The sequence below is a fragment of the Thalassophryne amazonica genome, chromosome 17 (genome assembly GCF_902500255.1).
Source record: "Thalassophryne amazonica chromosome 17, fThaAma1.1, whole genome shotgun sequence".
In the NCBI taxonomy this organism is placed as follows: domain Eukaryota; kingdom Metazoa; phylum Chordata; class Actinopteri; order Batrachoidiformes; family Batrachoididae; genus Thalassophryne; species Thalassophryne amazonica.
This window is the reverse complement of record NC_047119.1, coordinates 70,439,946-70,462,621: the sequence shown is the minus strand read 5'-3', so window position 1 is coordinate 70,462,621 and position 22,676 is coordinate 70,439,946. Positions and strand designations below refer to the sequence as shown.

Genomic DNA, 22,676 nt, shown 5'->3' with positions numbered 1-22,676 from the left:
TTTTGATTATTTTACTGATATTTCATTCAGAGATATTTTAAAACATTAGAAAAAATGTTTCTTTACCATTCATTTTTTATCATTGAAGATCAAAAGTCTGGGTGTGGGACAAGCACAAAACGGCAATACTTGCATATAATGATGCTGAAAAAAGGTGAAAAAGTCATCATAGACTACTAGAACAAATTTCTTAACACACTTTCATTGTAAAGATAACTATAAAAGTGTGAAATGTCCCCTTTTTTCTGTTTTTCATACAATATGATCAAAGGACATAAGTGCCCGTAGTCTAAGAATCACCCGTGTTTGGTCATTTTAGCTACAAGAGACAGAGGCAAAGCGAGCAGCTGTCAATCATTTTCAGTTCAAGTGGGTGTTTTACAGTGACAACAGACAAATAGTTACTATGCTGCTAACTAGGCGCGGCCAAAAATGCTGAGCAATGCGACACAGCGCCTGCCAAGAAAGTGCGAGATACGTTTTTGCTCACTCGCACAAAATAATCCAAGATGGCGGAATACGCCCCCAGACAGCCACATTTCAGTACAAATCCAACATGTTTAGCATATATTCTATTTTAAAAACTAAAACCCCATTTTTGTAACCAGATCATACCTCTGAAGTGGTTTATAAGACACATACAGAAACATTAGCATGCTAACTAGCAATACATGCACATCCCTGTGACACATGTTGTACTGAAACACATCAACAAACAGCATCTGCTGACATTGTGACAGCAGGCGAGGTTCAGCGCCCCTCCAAACCGAAAAAAAAAAACTGGAATGGAAACGTGTAATTTGAAAAATAACCTCAAATATCAGAAAGACAATTTCAGACCCCCACAAGATGAATTTTCAAATGATTTGAAAAAGCCTTATTTTAAAAAAATGGAATGGAAGCTTTATTTCCGCTATTGGAGGTCACATGACATACAGAAAGTGTCACATGACATTCTAAAATACAGACGCAGTACATCTGGAGGAAGTAAGAATGTTTAGAGGGACTTAGTGTTCCATCAACATGACTACTGCAATTACAGACTAAACCTGGTGTTGCAGACCGAACAGTCGCCCGTAAAAATTGGTCCGCCCTGCCTCCACTGTACATGCATAGTTAGCCGCGGTTCACGGATTATCACCTCGTTTCTGCTTCAAACTGCCTCCAGTCATCATCTATCTCTGCGACAGATATCTGAAGCTTTTTTACAACAATAATTTACACATAAATTCAGCATTGTTTCATCACAAAGGCAGAGGAAGCGATCAGAGCGCTGCGGCTACACAAGCTGCTAGCTGGTACGTTCACTCAAAGCGTCACCCAGTAACACCTCGTTTCTGCTTAAAACTGACTTTAGAATGATTAAGAGATTTTACCTTCATCATCTGCGCTGCTACTAAACAACAATTAAAAAACAATAATAAAACAATTGACATTTTGAAAATATCACTAAACTTTTGTGCCGATCTGTAATGAAGCCCAGCTGGTGTCTGTCTCACCGTCTGTTATTTAACATTAACACAGGAAAGTGTGAGCAGGCCACGCCCCCCTGTCGTTTGTAGGTTCACGTGACGTGGGTTTGATTTGCGAAGACACACGCACTCGGGTCTGTGTGTGGTTTCTGAATCTGGATAAAAACGCTGTGGTGCGTTTCAGAATGTTTCCCTCCAACCTCCAACTGAGTCACATTTCCTGAAATCTCCAGGAACTGATCCGGTTGAACCGCCTCGTTCCACACTGTCATTCCCGGAAGGCGTCGCGTAACTTTCCGCTGGTTGCGTAAATCCTGCCGGGAACTTGGCAACATTCCGTTGTTACCAAAATAAGATTAGCAGGAGAAAATGTTGTTAGCGCTGACCCCGAGCGCCCCGACGTGAAAGTGGGGTTCAGAACGCCACGATGGCCCGGGTCCACGCGCCCAGGCTCGCCAGGGCTTGTTTGCTACAGATCTGCTCCAGGTCCGCCTGCCGGCTCAGCAGCCCCGAAAACCCCGAACCGAAGATTGAGATCAGGTTGGAGATGTTGGAGGTGTCCGAGTGATCCGGACCGGAGTGGGAATAGTCCTCCCGCTTGGCACGCTTACGAACCGCCGTAAAGTCCGCTACCTCCTCGGCGTCGGACGCACCGAAGTCCACCTTGCGCTTCTTGGCCGGAGCCTGCGCGGCGCAGCAGCAGTCCTGGTGCAGGAAGGCGTTCTCCACGGTGGTCACGACGTGCGTGTCCAGGTCCAGCACGGTGGTTTTGTTGCAGTCCGCGCCGCCGCTTCCGGGAAAGTGCTCACAGTTCGACGCGGGACTCGGCTCCATGCGGAAGGTCCGGTACGCAGACGGATCCGGGTCCTGGGGAGCGCAGGCGTGCGGCGGCGGCGCGCCGTGCGCAGCGGCTCGGTGGAACGGCGGCTGCTCCGCCTCGTCGGCGGCGTCCAGCGGCTCCAGCTGCCGGATCTCATTGCAGACCGTCAGGACCTCGTCGTACTGCTGCCTCCGGTACAGCTCCGCGTAACGCTCCTTGACGTAGAGCTGCCGCGCGTTGCGCAGCACGTAGGACACCAGCAGGTTCTTGTGCAGCTTGATGCCGCCTCTCTGCGTCCTGGAGTTGTGGATCTTCATCAGGGAGATGGAGATCAGGCTTTGCGCGTCCACTGCGCATTCCATGGCCACAGTCCGCACGCAGCGAGCAGAACCGACTCGGAGCTGAGTGAGCGGGTCTGAGGGCGGCTGTGCGGAGACACATCGGACCTCAGTCCGCGTCCCTGCGCCAGACCGGAATCATGCGCCTCCGCTCCAAAGCCTCGTTCTATGTATTCAAACCGGGGCACGCCCCCCCTCAGGTCCGACCAATGAGCTACCCGGATAATCGGAGTGACGACAGACATCCGGACATATGACGGGCGTCGACCAATCAGCGCGAGGCGGTTCACGGTTTCATTTAAATCAAATTCACCCTGAAGTCCGACAGCAAGGTCCCCATCTTCCCAGCTGTCAATCAAAGTGTATCCCCGCCGTCAGTGAGGATGGACAGAGAGAGAAAGAGGGAAGAAAGAGAGAGAGAGAGAAAGAGGGAAGAAAGAGAGAGAAAGAACGGAGAGAGAGAGGAACACACACAGAGAGAGAGAGAGAGACACAGACAGAGAAAAAGAAGGAAGAAAGAGAGAGAGAATGAGGGGGAGAGAGAGAAAGAAGGAAGGAAGAGAGAGAATGAGGGGGGAGAGAGAGAAAGAAGGGAAGAAAGAAAAGAGAGGGAGAGAGAGAAAGAGAGAGAGAAAATAGGAGAGGGACGAAGAGGAAAGAGAAAGAAGTGAGGAGGGAGAGAAGTGGAAGAACGATGAGAGCGTTGGTGGAGGGAGAAAGAGGAAGAAAGAGTAGGGAGGAGGAGAGGAGGGAAGACCACAGAGAGGGAGTGAGATAGAGTGACGGAGAGGAGAAGAGGGAGAAAGAGAGAAAGAGAGAAAGATAGAGAGGAGGAGAGTTGAGGAGAGAGGAGAGGGAGAGGGAGAGAGGAAGAGGAGAGAGAAAGAGAGAGACAGAAAATAGGAAGAAAGAGAGTGAGGGAGAGAGAGTGGAGAGAAAGAAGGAAGAAAGAGAGGGAGAGAAAGAGAGAGAAGGAGAGAAAGAAGGAAGAAAGAGAGAGGGAGAGAGAGGTAGAGACATAAGGAAGAAAGAGAGAGAGAGAGGGATAGAAGGAAGAACTGCCTTAATTCTTTGTGGCGTAGATTCAACAAGGTATTTGAAACATTTCTCTGGGATGTTAGTCCATACTGACATGAGGGAATCACACACTCTGCCCGTTCAGCCAGTCTGTCCATTCTGCCAGTCTGTTCATTCAACCAGTCTGTCCATTCTGCCAGTCTGCCCCTTCAGCCGGTCTGCCCATTCAGCCGGTCTGCCCGTTCTGCCGGTCTGCCCGTTCAGCCGGTCTGCCCATTCTGCCAGTCTGTTCATTCTGCCAGTCTATTCATTCAGCCGGTCTGCCCCTTCAGCCGGTCTGCCCGTTCAGCCGGTCTGCCCGTTCTGCCGGTCTGCCCGTTCAGCCGGTCTGCCCGTTCTGCCGGTCTGCCCGTTCAGCCGGTCTGCCCATTCTGCCGGTCTGCCCATTCAACCAGTCTGTCCATTCAACAAGTCTGTCCATTCTCCTCTGACATCAACAAGGTATTTTCTTCCACACAGCTGCTGCTCACTGGATATCTTCTCTTTTTCCGACTGTTCTCTGTGTGTGAAAATCCCAGTAGATCAGCAGTTTGACACCAACAACCACACCACGTTCAAAGTCACTTAAATCCCTTTTCTTCTCCATTCTGATACTCAGTTTGAACTTCAGCAAGTCATCTTCATCACGTTTAGATGACGAGATGCATTGAGCTGCTGCCGTGTGATTGGCTGATTAGTGATTTGTGCTAAAAAAAACAATTGAATAAGTGTACCTAATAAAGTGGCCGATGACTGTAAATAGGCAACTCTAAAAATTCAAGAGAGGTGAAGACAGAGGATATAGAAAAAAAGGAAGGATGAAAGGAGGGAGAGGGAGAAAGAAAGAAGATAAGGGAGAGAAATGACAGTTGGAGAAAGAAAGGCAATAAAAGACAGATGGGTGAATTAAAGAAACAACAAAAAGAAGTGAACACTCCATGAAAAAAGTTGAAAGTCCTAAAAATGACACAAATCATCTTCAAGCCAAAACCAGTGATCATTTATTATTTTGTGTGATGAGATTTTTTGAGATTTATTTTCATTTTGGTGTCAGAATGATAATTTGACAATTGTTTCTGTGATTTCAGGTTGATAATATGAAGATTATTTTAACAATAATTTAACACTGTTTTTATGATTTCAGGTTGAAAATGTGAAGATTATTTTAATGATTTTGCGAAGACGACAAAAAAGAGGAGGAGAACGTTTCCACAAACAGTGGGAGAAGAGGAAAACTAGAAGGGTGGAAATGAGAGTGGGGATTTTGAATGTTGGTAGTTTGACTGGTAAAGGGAGCAAGCTGGCTGATATGATGGAGAGGACAAAGGTAGACATATTGTGTGTGCAAGAGACCAAGTGGAAGGGAAGTAAGAGCAGGAGCATCGGTGGTGGGTTCAAGTTGTTGTACAGTAGTGTTCAGAATAATAGTAGTGCTATGTGACTAAAAAGATTAATCCAGGTTTTGAGTATATTTCTTATTGTTACATGGGAAACAAGGTACCAGTAGATTCAGTAGATTCTCACAAATCCAACAAGACCAAGCATTCATGATATGCACACTCTTAAGGCTATGAAATTTGGCTATTAGTAAAAAAAAAGTAGAAAAGGGGGTGTTCACAATAATAGTAGTGTGGCATTCAAAAAGTTGATTGGAGAGGGGAAAACTTATACGCAGGTGCAAAAAATTATGGGCTGTTCACCTACAATGATCTCCAATGCTTTAAAATGGACAAAAAAAAAAGACGCGTGAAAGAAAACGGAAAACCATCAAAATGGATAGAAGAATAACCAGAATGGCAAAGGCTCACCCACTGATCAGCTCCAGGATGATCAAAGACAGTCTGGAGTTACCTGTAAGTGCTGTGACAGTTAGAAGACGCCTGTGTTTGCAAGAATCTCTCTGTTAAATAAAAGACGTGCAGAAGAGGTTACAATTTGCCAAAGAACACATCAGCTGGCCTAAAGAGAAATGGAGAAATATTTTATGGACTGATGAGAGTAAAATCGTTCTTTTTGGGTCTAAGGGCCGCAGACAGTTTGTGAGACGACCCCCAAACTCTGAATTCAAGCCACAGTTCACAGTGAAGACAGTGAAGCTGTTGGGAAAGTGTAGGAACACGGACCCACAACAGGGGGCGCAAATGAACGGACAATGGAGGAAGTCAAATAACAACACTTTACTGTTGTGAATAAGCACAACAAACACAACAGATTACAACAATAGACAAAGAAGTCAATTCACAAAATGTGTCACGTGGGCAGGCTCGAAGATAAGAGACGTCTGTCCAAAGCAGAACCGGAACCACACGATTTCCTCCGCCACCGAACCCCGGGAATACTGGAGCCGCCAAGTCCCGAACTCCCAGGTGGCCACTGCCTCCGCGTGTCGGATCTGGTACTCCTAGGTAGAGCGATATCTCGGCAAAGAGGTGGAGATGTCGTCTTGCTGATATACCACTGCTGATCAGATGATTGGTGACAGCTGTCGTAGGCGATAAGTGACAGCTGTCACCCCGGCTGCTCCTGTGAGGCGGCAGCGCCCTCTGGTGCCTGGAGCCCGCACTCCAGACAGGGCGCCCTCTGGTGGTGGTGGGCCAGCAGTACCTCCTCTTCAGCGGCCCACACAACAGAAGCATGGTGGTGCAAGCATCATGATATGGGCATGTTTCTCCTACTATGGTGTTGGGCCTATATATCACATACCAGGTATCATGGATCAGTTTGGATATGTCAAAATACTTGAAGAGGTCATGTTGCCTTATGCTGAAGAGGACATGCCTTTGAAATGGGTGTTTCAACAAGACAGTGACCCCAAGCACACTAGTAAACAAGCAAAATCTTGGTTCCAAACCAACAAAATTAATGCCTCGCAGATGTGAAGAAATCATGAAAAACTGTGGTTATACAACTAAATACTAGTTTAGTGATTCACAGGATTGCTAAAAAAGCAGTTTGAACATAATAGCTTTGAGTTTGTAGCGTCAACAGCAGATGCTACTATTATTGTGAACACCCCCTTTTCTACTTTTTTTACTAATAGCCCAATTTCATAGCCTTAAGAGTGTGCATATCATGAATGCTTGGTCTTGTTGGATTTGTGAGAATCTACTGAATCTACTGGTACCTTGTTTCCCATGTAACAATAAGAAATATACTCAAAACCTGGATTAATCTTTTTAGTCACATAGCACTACTATTATTCTGAACACTACTGTACCATGGTGAGGACAGGAAGACATTTTAAAGGAAGAGTATTTTAAAAGTGTGTTGGAGGTTAAGCAAGTGTCTGACAGGGTGATAAGTGTGAAGTTAGAAGTTGAAAGGGTGATGATGAATATCATCAGTGCACATGCCCTACGGGTAGGTTGTGAGATGAAGGAGAAAGAAGATTTCTTCTTTATAAGAGATGCAAGCTAAAAGAAATCAACGACTGTAAGGTGGTGGCAGGAGAGAGTGTCATTAGACAGCATAGGTTGGTTGTTTGTAGGATGACTTCAGAGGTAAAGAAGAAGAAGAGTGAGAGCTCAACAAAGGATCAGATGGTGGAAGCTGAAGTAAGAAGACTGTTGTGTGAAATTTAGCGAGCAGGTGAGAGAAGCACTGGATGGAGGGGAAGCAATTTTGGACAACTGGAAAAGTACTGCAGATGTGGTGAGGGAGACAGCTAGGGCAGTACTGGGTATGACATCTGGACAGTGGAAGGAAGACAAGGAGACTTGGTGGTGGAATGAAGAGGTCCAGGAAAGCATAAGGAGAAAGAGGTTAGCGAAAAAGTTTTGGGGTAGTCGGAGAGATGAAGAAAGTATTTGCCATGAGGGCCTTTGGAATATAATGAACAAACTGTTATGTGGGCCGCTGAAGAGGAGGTACTGCTGGCCCACCACCACCAGAGGGCGCCCTGCTTGGAGTGCGGGCTCCAAGCACGAGAGGGCGCCAGACCCAGAAGAAGTGACAGCTGTCACTCATCGCACCAGCTGTCACTCATCATCATCACCATAAAGGCCGGACTGCAACTCCACCTCCTCGCCGAGAAATCGACTACCATTGGAAAGGTAATTTCTCTGCTGACTAACACTATGTGTGTAATAACCTGAACTTCTATTGCAGCCGTTTTCCTGGAGTGTTGCCTTATCTGGAGGATTGGCGTTTGGTGTGACAGCGACAGCTTCGCCTCACACCCCAACCCAGATACGTGGTTGACCAGGAGCTGCACGAGTGTGTGTGATTGGAGGTGGAGGTGCTCCCTCCTAACTGTGTTTGGACTGTGGATTACTGAGTGTGCGGACTCACACTCATACATCTTATCTCTGCTTTCTGCCAGCAGTACCAGGGTCGACAGCCGAAGACAGAGGCCACCTGGGGACTCGGGACTTGGCGGCTCCGGTGTTCTTCAGACCGTTGGTGGTGGAAGCCGTGTGGGACGCGGCTTCTCTCTCATCGGGGGTCTTCTATCTTCGAGCCTGCCCACACGTCACCTGGTGTTATTTGACTGTGCAAATTCTGTATATTTAGTTGTGTATTATCACAACATTAAATTGTTACTTTTTGGCTTACTCATTGTCCGTTCATTTGCACCCCCTGTTGTGGGTCCGTGCTACGACACCTACACAACACAAACTTGGTTACCCAAGCAAGCTCATTCAAATGGTCCGCCAATTCCATGATGGTATGCAGGCCCGGGTGCTCGACAACGGCATCTGCTCCATTTGCAGTTACAAATGGTTTCAAGCAGGGCTGTGTAATGGCATCCACACTGTTCAGTTTCATATTCTCAGCCATGCTCAGCAATGCATTTAGTCATGAGGACCCTGGTGTGGGCATTAGATACAGACTAGAATGTGGGCTCTTCAACCCACAACCCCTCAAGGCTAAAACCAAGGTCAGTACTGACAAACTGCATGACTTCCTATTTGCTGATGACTGTGCATTAATTTGAAGAGTGAGGCAGACATGCAGCATTCTATGGATCAATTTGCCAGAGCATGTGATGATTTTGGACTCACTATCACTACAAAGAAAACAGATGTGATGTATCAGCCTGCCCCTGGCGAACCCTACCACGAAGCCAGTATTACAGTAAATAACACGAAATTGAAAATAGCCGAAGGCTTTACTTTCTTAGGTAGTAACCTTCACCACAAAGTTCAATTCGATATAGAAATAAAGTCAAGAATAGCCAAAGCTTGTACAGCTTTTGGTAGACTGCATCCAACAGTCTGGGATTGCCGACATATGTCACTGAGGACCAAGCATCTGAGACTTGGACAGTCCACCAGCTTCATGCCAAAAACGTAGCAGGTTTCACTGAAACTGTTTACGCAAAATAATGAAAATCAAATGGCAGGACAAGATCCCTGATAATGCAGTTCTAAGCAGATGTGACATGCCCAGTATTCGTACTCTGCTGAGGAAAGCACAACTTTTGCTGGGATGGCCATGTTGTGAGAATGCCTCCCCATCACATCCCAAAGCATATCTTCTACAGTGAACTGCAGGAAGGAACTCGCACTCGCGGTGGACAAAAAAAGAGATACAAGGACACTCTCAAAGTTGCACTAAAAGACTGTAACATTGATCCAAAATCCTGGTAATCCCTTGCCCAGAACTGCTTAGCATGGAGGAGTGCAGTCACTACAGGAGCTGCCAGATACAAACAGCATCGGAATCTGGAGGCCCAGTGCAAGTGTTCTATATGTAAGGAAAATGAAAGAAATCCCAGTCAGCAAACCCCATCAATTCAATTTTTCATTTTCAATTTATTTCATTTATATAGCACCAAATCACAACAAAGTTGCCTCAAGGCGCTTCACACAAGTAAGGTCTAACTTTATCAACCCCCAGAGCAAGAACACAGGTGACAGTGGTAAGAAAAAAACTCCCTCTGATGATTTGAGGAAGACACCTCAAGCAGACCAGACTCAAAGGGGTGACCCGGCACAATTTACAATATACAGGAAATTTTGGGACATTTTGGGAGTCCATGGTGGTGCACAGGACAGGAGCCCTGCAGAAGAAAACACCCATTCCCTCTTCTGGATGAAGCCGCACTTAAAACAGAGAGAAAAAACAGAATCAAGTGGCAGAAGACAACAAATACAGTATAATTTGTCAGCATTAAGTGACAAGAAAAACAGAAGAAATACTAAGGTGATCGCGGGCCACTAGCCCTTCACTAAAAAACATAGACTTTAGATTAAGTTGAGGCCGCGGCCTGCTGCGTTTTCTAATAAAATCAATCTAAAGGGTAAAAAGCATAGTATGCCAGTGTGCTAGCCATATGAAAAGACAAATAAGTGGTGATATTACATGATTTAAATTGATGTAAAGGTTTTGTAGTTTCAGAACTGTGCACATTGCTAGAGAAGCATCTGACTCCTTGGATTGTCAAGACGTCCAGGATATCTGGGATCAACTGATACCCCACAGGTGGCATTCTACCACACAGTGGCTGACAGGATGACAGAGGTGTCCGCTGTCACTGGAGACCACCAGCTGACCATGTGGCTGGCACTGCGGGTGTTCACCAAACTGTTGGATGCTGAGTTGAGCAGTTCTCAGTCTGGCAACATGGACAGCCTTGTTGGGCGGATCTCAAGCCACACGTTTTTCCCTCAGATAAAATAGTATTTAGAGTAAAACAGAAATCATCAGTATTTACAGAATTGATTGAGTTAATATATATATATATATATATATATATATATATATATATATATATATATATATATATATATATATATATATATATATATATATATATATATAATACACTCCATTATAGAGTGAAATCAGCTCTACTGTCTTGTCAAATCAAGTGTTTCTACTCCATTAAGAGTTGATTTTACACTGTGATAGAGTTGATTTAGCACTGTGATAGAGTATATTTAATTCTATTTGGACTGGGACCAAATGTTATCCCGGTAGAGTAAATTTTACTCTGCAAAATTTACTGTGCACTTATCATCTTTAAGATGTTTCTACAGCTTTATTGGAGTCCACCTGGGATAATTTCAGTTCATTGGACATGATTTGTAAAGACACACACCTGTCTACATATAAGGTCCCACAGTTGACGTGCATGTCAGAGTTGCTTTGAAGGTCCCAATGAGCACTGTGGCCTCCATCATGAATAAATGGAAGATGTTCTGATCCACCAGTACTCTTCCTAGAGCTGGCCACCCATCTAATATGAGTGACCAGTGGAAAAGGCCTTCGTCAGGTCGGTGACCAAAAACCTGATGGTCACTGTGTCACAGCTCCAGCATTCCTCTGTGGAGAGAGGAGAACCTTCCAGAAGGACCACCATCTCTGAAGCAATCCACCAATCAGGACTGTATGGTAGAGTGGCCAGACGGAAGCCACTCCTTAGTTAAAGGTGCATGGCAGTCCACCTGGAGTTTGAGAAAAGGCACCTGAAGGACTCTCAGACCATGAGAAACAAAATTCTCTGATCTGATGAGACAAAGATTGAACTCTGGTGTGAATGCCAGGTGTCATGTTTGGAGTAAACCAGGCACCATCAAGGCTGGACTGGGGAAATTTTTCAGGCCGGGCATTTTTAACCAAGCCCAGGCCACCACCAGGTATCGAAGGGGAAAAAAATTAAGCCTGCTGTGACAGCGTGGGTTTTTTTTTTTGGTCCCTTAACCGATCAATGTGCACCAGAAGACACATACATTTTAACACTATAAGAAGCATTATGAAAAGTTCTCCCGAAATACAGTTATCATAGGCTTATCAAAAGTATGATCTATTGACAGTAGGTCACACTACTTTTTAGACATAATAAGCCGTCATTTCATTCAGCCTTGTAACTTAAATTTAGAAATAGAAATTATATAAAAACATTTGTTATAGAATTACTGTAGGCTATTCTATAAATAATATATCATTACTTGTGTGATACAATTCATCATATAAAGGCCTTTAAGGTGGCAGTAATTAAACCATTACTTAAAAAGCCATCACTTGACCCAGCTATCTTAGCTAATTATAGGCCAATCTCCAACCTTCCTTTTCTCTCAAAGATTCTTGAGAGGGTAGTTGTAAAACAGCTAACTGATCACCTGCAGAGGAATGGTCTATTTGAAGAGTTTCAGTCAGGTTTTAGAATTCATCATAGTACAGAAACAGCATTAGTGAAGGTTACAAATGATCTTCTTATGGCTTCGGACAGTGGACTTATCTCTGTGCTTGTTCTGTTGGACCTCAGTGCTGCTTTTGATACTGTTGACCATAAAATTTTATTACAGAGATTAGAGCATGCCATAGGTATTAAAGGCACTGCGCTGCGGTGGTTTGAATCATATTTGTCTAATAGATTACAGTTTGTTCATGTAAATGGGGAATCTTCTTCACAGACTAAAGTTAATTATGGAGTTCCACAAGGTTCTGTGCTAGACCCAATTTTATTCACTTTATACATGCTTCCCTTGGGCAGTATTATTAGACGGTATTGCTTAAATTTTCATTGTTACGCAGATGATACCCAGCTTTATCTATCCATGAAGCCAGAGGATACGCACCAATTAGCTAAACTGCAGGATTGTCTTACAGACATAAAGACATGGATGACCTCTAATTTCCTGCTTTTAAACTCAGATAAAACTGAAGTTATTGTACTTGGCCCCACAAATCTTAGAAGCATGGTGTCTAACCAGATCGTTACTCTGGATGGCATTTCCCTGATCTCTAGTAATACTGTGAGAAATCTTGGAGTTATTTTTGATCAGGATATGTCATTCAAAGCGCATATTAAACAAATATGTAGGACTGCCTTTTTGCATTTACGCAATATCTCTAAAATCAGAAAGGTCTTGTCTCAGAGTGATGCTGAAAAACTAATTCATGCATTTGTTTCCTCTAGGCTGGACTATTGTAATTCATTATTATCAGGTTGTCCTAAAAGTTCCCTAAAAAGCCTTCAGTTGGTTCAGAATGCTGCAGCTAGAGTACTGACGGGGACTAGCAGGAGAGAGCATATCTCACCCGTGTTGGCCTCCCTTCATTGGCTTCCTGTTAATGCTAGAATAGAATTTAAAATTCTTCTTCTTACTTATAAGGTTTTGAATAATCAGGTCCCATCTTATCTTAGGGACCTCGTAGTACCATATTACCCCATTAGAGCGCTTCGCTCTCAGACTGCGGGCTTACTTGTAGTTCCTAGGGTTTGTAAGAGTAGAATGGGAGGCAGAGCCTTCAGCTTTCAGGCTCCTCTCCTGTGGAACCAGCTCCCAATTCAGATCAGGGAGACAGATACCCTCTCTACTTTTAAGATTAGGCTTAAAACTTTCCTTTTCGCTAAGGCTTATAGTTAGGGCTGGATCGGGTGACCCTGGACCATCCCTTGGTTATGTTGCTTTAGACGTAGACTGTGTTTCATAATTATTGTATGGCCTTGCCTTGCAATGTGGAGCGCCTTGGGGCAACTGTTTGTTGTGATTTGGCGCTATACAAGAAAAAAGTTGATTGAAGTTGATTGATAAAGCAAGAAATGACTGGATGACTGGACCAATGACTGGATACAAAGGTTGAACTTTTGAAACTGCAATACACAAAAAGGCCACAAGATGGAGACAGTTGTCTATCTCACTACAAGCTACAAGTAACATCAAGGATTTCTTTTATTACCAATTTGTGTTGCTAATCAACTAAGAGAATGACTCAATTTAAAGTAAGTGACAAAGTGACAAAGTTTTTTTATTCGGCACACAAAATATTCAAATAGAAAAAAATGAACAATTCCACAAACAAACACAGACAAAACTAGTGAGTCTGAAAGGGTGTGGGCGGAAGCAAAGCTTATTAACGCCCACCCCTGCTAGTACAAGTCCAACAATTCTAATCAGTCATATTTACATAAATACAAATTCACTACTACATGTCGACACACAGACATACACATCAATATACTATTCACTTGTAATTATAGTTATATAGTACCAGATCACAAGAAAGTCGAATCAAGGCACTTTACGCCAGTAAGGACTAACCTTACCAACACCCAGAGCAAGCACTAGGCAACTGTGGTGAGGAAAAACTCCCTATAAGGAAGAAACCTCAAGCAGACCAGGCTCTTGGGGGTGACCCTCTGCTTGGGCTGTGCCATATATACCTATATACTTTACAAACATAAATATATACATACATATACACAGTCACTTATATACATATACACCTACCCATATCTATATATCTACATACGCATATACATACCCACACATTCAAATATACAATAAGTCCCACTTATAAATTTTCCATTCCATGTAAATCAAATTATATTTGCTTCTTTATGATTCTTAGACATAATGTTCTTTTTGAGTAGTTTCTTAAATCTTACTAAGGTACTACTCATTCTAACCTCTGTTGAGCATTTGTTCCATTTCCTCACCCCAACCACAGACACACTAAAAAACCCTTTACATTTGTTCTTACTGGTGGTTTCATAAAAATTGCACAACCTCTTAAACTATATCTGGATTCCCTCAATTGGAACAGACTCTGGACATGTCTTGGTAAGGCTTGGTTTTTCGCTCGAAATAAAGTTTGAATTGTAATGTAATCGACCAAATCTATGAATTTTAATAAATTTAAAGACACAAATAGTGAATGAGTTGGTTCACGATATTGTTTATTGCAGATGATTCGTATGGCTCGTTTTTGCAAAAGGAATATTGGATTGGTATTTGATTTGTAAGTGTTTCCCCATGACTCAACACAATATGTCATATATGGTACCATCAGAGAATGATATAAAGTAAGTAACCCTTCTTGTGGCAGTAGGTCTTTGGCTTTATACAAAATGGCTATAGTTTTTGACAATTTTGATTTCACATAATTTATATGTGGTTTCCAGCTAAGTTTATTATCAATTATAACACCTAAAAATTTATTCTCTGTTACTAACTCAATTTCCTTATTGTTTATAGTTAAATTTTTACATTTGGGTGCCTGTTTATTTCCAAATATAATACATTTAGTTTTCCCAAGGTTGAGTGACAACTTATTAGCGTCAAACCAAACCTTAAATTTTTCCAGTTCTTTCTCCACTATGTCCAGAAGCTGTTCAAGATTTTCACCACTACAGAATACAGTTGTATCATCCGCAAAAAAGATACATCTCAGTGAACTCGACACCCAACTTATATCATTTATATAGATTATAAACAACAAAGGACCCAGCACTGAGCCCTGCGGCACCCCACATGTGACATCCCTGAGTTCAGAATTTGTATTATTGAATTGAACATACTGAAATCTGCCTTGTAAATAACTAGCTATCCATTCATATGCCAGACCTCTGATTCCATATTTCTGCAGTTTAATTAATAGTATTCCATGGTTAATTGTGTCAAACACTTTCTGTAAATCAAAAAAAAAAAAACACCTATTGTGTATTGTTTATTGTCAACTGCAGTTGCTATACTTTCCACAAAGTCCATCAAAGCATGTGATGTAGTTCGAGACCTTCTGAATCCATATTGTTCTTCACAAATGATGTTATGCTTCAGTAAATAATCATTTAATCTTTTAGCAAATATTTTTTCCAAAATTTTGGAAAATTGTGGCAGGAGTGATATAGGTCTATAATTAGAAAATGTGTGTTTGTCACCAGTTTTAAACAGAGGAATTACTTTGGCTATTTTCATTTGAGAAGGAGATTTACCAGTACTTAGTGACATATTGCAAATATAATTGAACGGTTTTACTATACAATCAATAACTTTTTTTAATAAAGCCATATCCAAATTATTAAAATCAGTCGATTTCTTACTTTTTGAACCATGAACCAGATCAAGTATTTCCCTTTCATGAGTACCACCAATGAACATTGAAACAGATTTGTTAAACGTTGAATTATTTACCCAGAAGTTATTAGTTGATGAGTCAAATTTACTGGCAAGATTTTTACCCACATTAACGAAGTATTCATTAAAGTGTTCAGCAATAGACTCTTCGTTATCAATCGTGATGTAGTTGTTACTCTGAAAAAATGAAGGATAATCTCTAGTTACTCTATTCTTTTTTACTATTTCATTTAATATGTTCCATGTGTTTTTGATGTTATTTCTATTTTTGACAAGTAACTCATTATAATATGTTTTTTTACTGAGTCTCATGATATTGATTAACTTATTCTTATATGTTTTATACTTACTTTCAGCTTCCTTAGTTCGTAGTTTTATGAATTGTTTATATAGTACGTTTTTCTTTTTACATGCCCTCTGAAGTTCCTTAGTTATCTATGGTTTGTTGCTATATTGATTTCTATATATTTTGTCAACAAATGGACAGTGTTTATTATACAAACTGGAAAAAATGGAGATGAAAGCATCATATGACCTGTCAACATCATCAACAAAAACATCTGACCAATTCTGACTTGATAAATCCTCCCTTAAATTATCAATTGTTTCAGGTGTTACTTTTCTACTCATGAATTTGATATTGCTTCGATACTTACAACAACCGTCCAATGCAAAGACTGAGAAAACTGGCAAGTGATCACTGATATCACTGACCAGTAGTCCCCCACTAAGATTACCGGATATAACGTTAGTTAAAATATTGTCAATGAGAGTTGTTGTATCCATAGTTATTCTGCTAGGATGAATGATGGTTGGAAACAGTCCTAAACAGTACAAGGTGTTTATAAATGAGGTAATTTGTGGATGATTGTGAGGGTTTAAAAAATCTATATTGAAATCTCCACAGACAAATAAATGCTTATTTCTGTTGATTTTGTTGTACATTCCTAAGATAATGTCTTCAAAGGTGTCAATATTTGTCCCAGGAGCTCTGTAAATGCAACGATGTAATTTCTATGGTAACACATTCCATGATGTTGTCCACTGTAAATGACATGTTTTTTAATGAGTTTACAGTTATAATCTGACCTTACAAACAATGCAACGCCTCCACCCCTTCTCGTCTGCCTATTAACCAGGAACAATTCATAACCATCAAGATATACCAGATCTTTATTATCCTCATTTAACCATGTTTCTGAAATTGCAATAACTGAAAAACTTTTTTTGGGATGTTTTCAAACAATCATTACTAGTGGACAGATTACGAGAAAGACTTCTGCTGTTGAAATGTATAATTGAAAAATCTTCATCATTGATTTTATAATTTTTTAATTGTTCTTCTGTAAAATATTTGCACTGTCTCACAATATTCTCACTGAAAAAGGTATCAGGATCATTTTCAGATTCAAAGGGGTGGTTAGCAGAGTTATTATAATTAAATGTATCTAGACAGAGCTCCTGGGCAGAAATAAACGGATCATTATCCTTAGTCATTATGTCTCTCTTGTCTCCGGGTGTAGATGATGTGGATGAGTGGGTTGCTCCAGTCTGCATCATGGTGCTGTGATGTGTTTGAGTCCTCATACCTATTGTTCATATTTGTCCAGCTCCTCGATGTTCCTTATTGCCATAACCTTTGCTTGTTCAGGTGATCCGTTCAGTTTGATGAATATTTTATAGTTTGAAGTCCATATGTGCTGGATTTTTCCCTGTTTCTTTAAGAAGCGTGCTTTCCTGGCGATGTCGGCATTCCGTTTGGTGAGATGAGATAATTGATGAATACGTTTGTGTTGTGTGGGCCGCTGAAGAGGAGGTACTGCTGGCCCACCACCACCAGAGGGCGCCCTGCCTGGAGTGCGGGCTCCAGACATCGGAGGGCGCTGCCGCCTCACAGGAGCAGCCAGGGTGACAGCTGTCACCCATCACCTGAGACAGCTGATATCAATCACCAGGGAGGTATATCAGCAGGACGGCATCTCCACCTCATTGCCGAGATATCGCTCTACTAAGGAGGTAACGAACTCAGCCAGTTGTGTTATTCAGAGAAGTAATACTTTGTTGCTTGTGCTTAGGTCAGCTGAAGACCGTATTGGACGTGGTTGGATAAGTACTCACATTCCAATCCTACAGTGCTATTTTTGAGTAGAGGTGGAGGTGGTGTTTCCACCCTGTGTGTTGCTGGGTGCGGCCGCACCCACACCTGACTGTTTCTGTTCCTTGCCAGCAGTACCGGATCCGACGAGCGGAGGCAGTGGCCACCTGGGAGTTCGGGACTTGGCGGCTCCAGTATTCCCGGGGTTCGGTGGCAGAGGAAATCGGGTGGTTCCGGTTCGACTCGGACAGACGTCTCCTATCGTCGAGCCTGCCCACACAACACCATTGGAATTCGGCTTACTGCTATAATTGTAATCTGTTGTGTTTGTTGTGCGTGTTCACAACAGTAAAGCTTTGTGATTTGACTTCCTCCATTGTCCGTTCATTTGCGCCCCCTGTTGTGGGTCCGTGTACCTACACTTTCACAACAGGTTGTCCTTTCAGTTTTCTTCCTTGTTTTAACAGTGCTGTTTTGTGTTTTCTGTTGATGAATCTCATGATGACGGTTCGTTTATCACCGTCATTTCTCCGGGGCAGAGGGTGGCATGCTTCAATATTATTTAAATCCATTTCTATACCTTTAGATAGGAGGAAATCAGCAACCTGTTTTTCCACAGAGCTGACCTCCTGTTCACTGGGATTCCCTCCGCTCTCATCTGTTACCGCCCGTGCGTAGGACCGTGGTTTGATGTGAAGACCTGTGATGATGACGTCGTTAATTCTGGTGTACTGCTCCAATTCAGCCACTCTATTTTCCAGCTGCACCAGATGCCGGTCTTTCTCGGCGTTCTGGAGCCGTAATGCCTTCACCTCCTCCACCAGATCCATGATTGATTTCTGTTGCTGCTTCACAACAGAAATCTCCTCTGATAGAAAGTCCAGAGATTTTTTAATATCGTCACCTTCCTCTGCTGTCAGAACCTTCTTAGGCCCCATGGTCGGCTTATGGGCAGCTTGTCGATCGCCGATGTTAACAGCCTGCGTTGTTTGTCACTGGGATGGATCTGCAGTGCGCTGGTGCCGCGCGGCCTCGGTGTTTCCACGTTGATGGATCCGCGGTGGCTGCACGAGGCCTCGGGGAAGCGGCACTCGTGATGCGCGGCTTTAATGACGCAGCGCGCGGCCTCAGTGAATTCACCACGTTGGGCCTCGGACGTTGTTGCTGTCCAGTCGCGGGGCTAAGTTGCCGGTTGAGGTGGTATTCCCACTGCCCGGGTTGGCAAACACCGGCGTGGCAGATGGCAACCACAAACACCACCTCTGAAAACTCAGGTACAAACTTTTTGCAGCTCGCTCTGACGACACGCAGCTCTGAGAGAGTGACGACAATGTAGGTATGTGAAAGTACAATGTTAGGTATGTGAAATTATGCCAGGACTTGGGAAAATACATTTTAGACAGGGACGCCGTTATACCACGCCACCGCACCGCAGACTGTGCAAAACAGCATACTTCGTATGACCGACGCACGACCATCACACAAATAGAATAAAGAATAAAGAAACAACTTGGCGGTGGCAGCATGGTAGCTAGCCATGCACACCATTTGCACAAGTTACATTGCTAGGCTAGGTTACGTGACTGGCAGAGTTAGCACGAACAAAAATTATATCCAACCTTAATTCATATCTGAGTGACCCAGTTAGACAGCACTTTACTTCGGACCAGAAGATCAGAATGTCTCTCTCACACACAGATGTCTGATTTATGAACAAGTTAGGTTGCTGTTCATCAATTAATAGCTGAAGTTAACCTTTACTTACCGTCATGGCCGTAGTGGTCCCCGCCTCGTCCACCTGTTGAACTTCTTCTCCGCCACTTGCTGAGGCTGCCTGCCGCAGATGTGGATGCTCCGCGTCCACGCGAAGCAAACATGTCTGTTATTTTAAGACATTTTGCAGCATCTGTCTGAAGGGCTACTCTCTTCTGATCCCTGGCTCTTTCAGTGCCACCTTTCCTCTTCTTGCCACCATCCATATCGCTCGTTATCGCTCTGTCCGGCACTGGCGCACTGTGTAGCCCAACCGAGGCCCAAGATGGAGGGGTAATTGACCTGCCCCTCACCTCATTGGTCCAGGCCACAATCAATCATGACTAAAGGGCCGATCTACCAGTTTATGTACCAATAGGAGGGTTTATATACCGGTATCCAGTGTTGCCACAGTTACTTTGAAAAAGTAATCCAATTACTGATTACTCCTTGAAAAAGTAACTTAGTTACTTTACTGATTACTCAATTGGAAAAGTAACTAAATTAGATTACTAGTTACTTTTTTGGTTACTTTCCTCAGCTGCCGACAACAACCCTCTGCCACCTCAACATGACAATGATACTTGTTTTGCTAAAACTCACTTTATAGTCACCCTTTCTTGACTTCAATGAAAATATATACTTGTTTTATAAAAAGTAAACTAAAGACCTCTTTCTTGACCTCATATTTAACTATTGACAGCACTGTAACAGTAAAACTTGGATTTTCTAACCTACATTGTTAATAAATGTAACTATTAAATTCTTTCTAACATTTTTCTAACATTTAAAGTTTCTCTAAACATTTTACTTGTCAAAATTATTATTATTTTAAGTAGTATTAGTAGTTGTAGTAAAAAAAAAGCTTCAAAACTGGACCTTTAATCTAGGGGTGTTGTGGGGGGGGGCACATCCCTGCCCCACGCCCCCATTCCATCCAAAGAATGGATAACATTTATTTATGCAGGAAACATGACCAGATTTACAGGTAAGAAAGTTTTATTGTGTTTTCACATCATGTGGTCCACAGAAAGAGTGTTTAGGTGCATTTGAGTGGAAAATAGTGTTAGTTGTTGACGCGTTGTAGAGGATCAGCTGTTTTAACGTGCAGATACAGAGCGGCTCAGCTCAGAATTCTAAATAAAGGAGGAAAAAAGCATAAAAATGTCTTTGTAAAGCTCAGTGCAGGTGTGCTGTTGTCACCGTGCTTTAAGAGGTGAGGACGAGTCGTAGCTGCTACAAAAAAAAAAAAAAAAAAACGCGGATGAAAAGCTCACAGCTCGCTTTACTTTGTAAAAAAAAAAAAAAAAAAAAAAAAAAAAAAAATCTGCAGGCCAGTAGGCCATCAGGCCAGCAGGCAAATGCCCGGTGTGCAATACTATCAGTCCAGCGGTGGGCACCATCCCTATAGTGAAGCATGGTGGTGGCAGCATCATGCTATGGAGATGTTTTTTCAGCAGCAGGAATTGTGAGACTAGTCAAGATTGACGGAAAGGTGAATGCAGCAATGTACAGAGACATCCTGGATGAAAACCTGCTCCAGAGCTCTCTTGACCTCGGACTGGGGCGACGGTTCATCAGAACAGTCACCCTCAGCACACAGCCAAGATATCAAAGGAATGGCTTCAGGACAACTCTGTGACTGTCCTTGAGTGGCCCAGCCAGAGCCCAGACATGAACCCAAACTAGTTATTGCTCCCAAAACACTCTTGATGGTAGCACGGTGGCTTAGTGGTTAGCACTGTTCCCTCACAGCGAGAAGGTCGTGGGTTCATTCCCGTGGCCTTTCTGTGTGGAGTTTGCATGTTCTCCCCGTGTTTGTGTGGGTTTCCTCCGGGTGCTCCGGTTTCCTCCCACATCCAAAGACATGCGGGTTAGGTTGATTGGAATCTTTAAATTGTCCATAGGTGTGTGTGTGGGTGTGTCTATGTTTGTTTGTCTGTTTGTGGCCCTGTGACAGACTGGTGTCCTGTCCTAGGTGTACCCCGCCTCGCGCTCTATGGCTGCTGGGATAGGCTCCAGCCCCCCGTGACCCTTAAATGGACTAAGCGGTAGAAGCTGAATGAATGGATGAACACTCTTGATTTACAAAGATGTCAGAAAACAGAATCATTTTTTAAAATTTGTTTTTATTTTTATTTTGAGGTGAATGTAGAGTTGCACATTGCCGCATTTGTACTGTCAGTACCACAACACTGGGATCATAAAGGATGGTGACAACCTATAGATTAAACTCACACCCAACAGGGGCAGTTTTGGGATCAATATTTTGCTCAAGGACAGTCAACACACAGACATGGATTAGAACTCTGTCCCTTTCACTGGAGGACAACTCATATGACCCACTGAGCTGTTGTGTTCCCTCTGTCAGTGGTACATAGATTAATTCATGAATAAAAATTATTGTTATGCTGCTGGTGGGTTGTTCCATGGCCAGGATGGAACCTGCCTGGGAATATGTCCATCCAGTTTACATGTGTTTTGTGGACTTGGATAAGGCATATGATTGGGTACCCCGGGAGATACTGTGGGAGGTGCAGTGGGAGTATGGAGTGAGGGGGTCCCTTCTTAGGGTCATCCAATCTCTGTACTAACAAAGCGAGAGCTGTGTTCAGGTTCTTGGCAGTAAGTCTGACACGTTTCCAGTGGGGGTTGGCCTCCACCAGGGCTGCACCTTGTCACCAATCCTGTTTGTGATATTCATGGGCAGGATATCGAGACGTAGTCAGGGGGAGGAGGATTTCCAGTTTGGTGGGCTGAGCTCAGGGTCTCATCACTGCTTTTTGCAGATGATGTGGTCCTGTTGTCTTCATCGGCCTGTGACCTCCAGCACTGACTGGATCTGTTTGCAGCTGAGTGTGAAGTGGCTGGGATGAGGATAGCACCTCTAAATCTGAGGCCATGGTTCTCAGCAGGAAACCGATGGGTTTCCTACTGAGAACCTACCTACTCTGTGTAGGGAATACGGTCTTGCCCCAAGTGAACGAGTTCAAGTACCTTGGAGACTTCTTCATGAGTGAGGAGACAATGGAGCGTGAGATTGACCGGAGAATTGGCACAGCAGGGACAGTGTTTCATTCGCTCTACTGTACTGTTGTGACAAAAAGGAAGCTGAGCCAAAAGGTGAAGCGCTTGATCCACTGGTCAATCTTCGTTCCTACTCTCACCTATGGACATGAGGGTTGGGTCATGATGAAAAGAACTAGACCGCAGGTACAATAAGTTTCCTCAGGAGGGTGGCTGGTATCTTCCTTCGAGCTAAGGTGAGAAGCTTGGTCATCCGTGGGGAGCTCGGAGTAGAGACGCTGCTCCTTTGCATTGAAAGGAGCCAGCTGA

General features: G+C 43.3%; 1 protein-coding gene across 1 annotated transcript; it reads right to left on the bottom strand.

Annotated features, from left to right (window-relative positions):
* Positions 1–1,172: 1,172 nt before the first annotated feature.
* ier5l (immediate early response 5-like) lies at positions 1,173–3,085 on the bottom strand. The gene has a single exon (XM_034192897.1). The coding sequence runs from the start codon at positions 2,652–2,654 to the stop codon at positions 1,887–1,889; it is 768 nt and encodes a 255-aa protein (XP_034048788.1). The 5' UTR covers positions 2,655–3,085; the 3' UTR covers positions 1,173–1,886.
* Between the last annotated feature and the right edge of the window lie 19,591 nt (positions 3,086–22,676).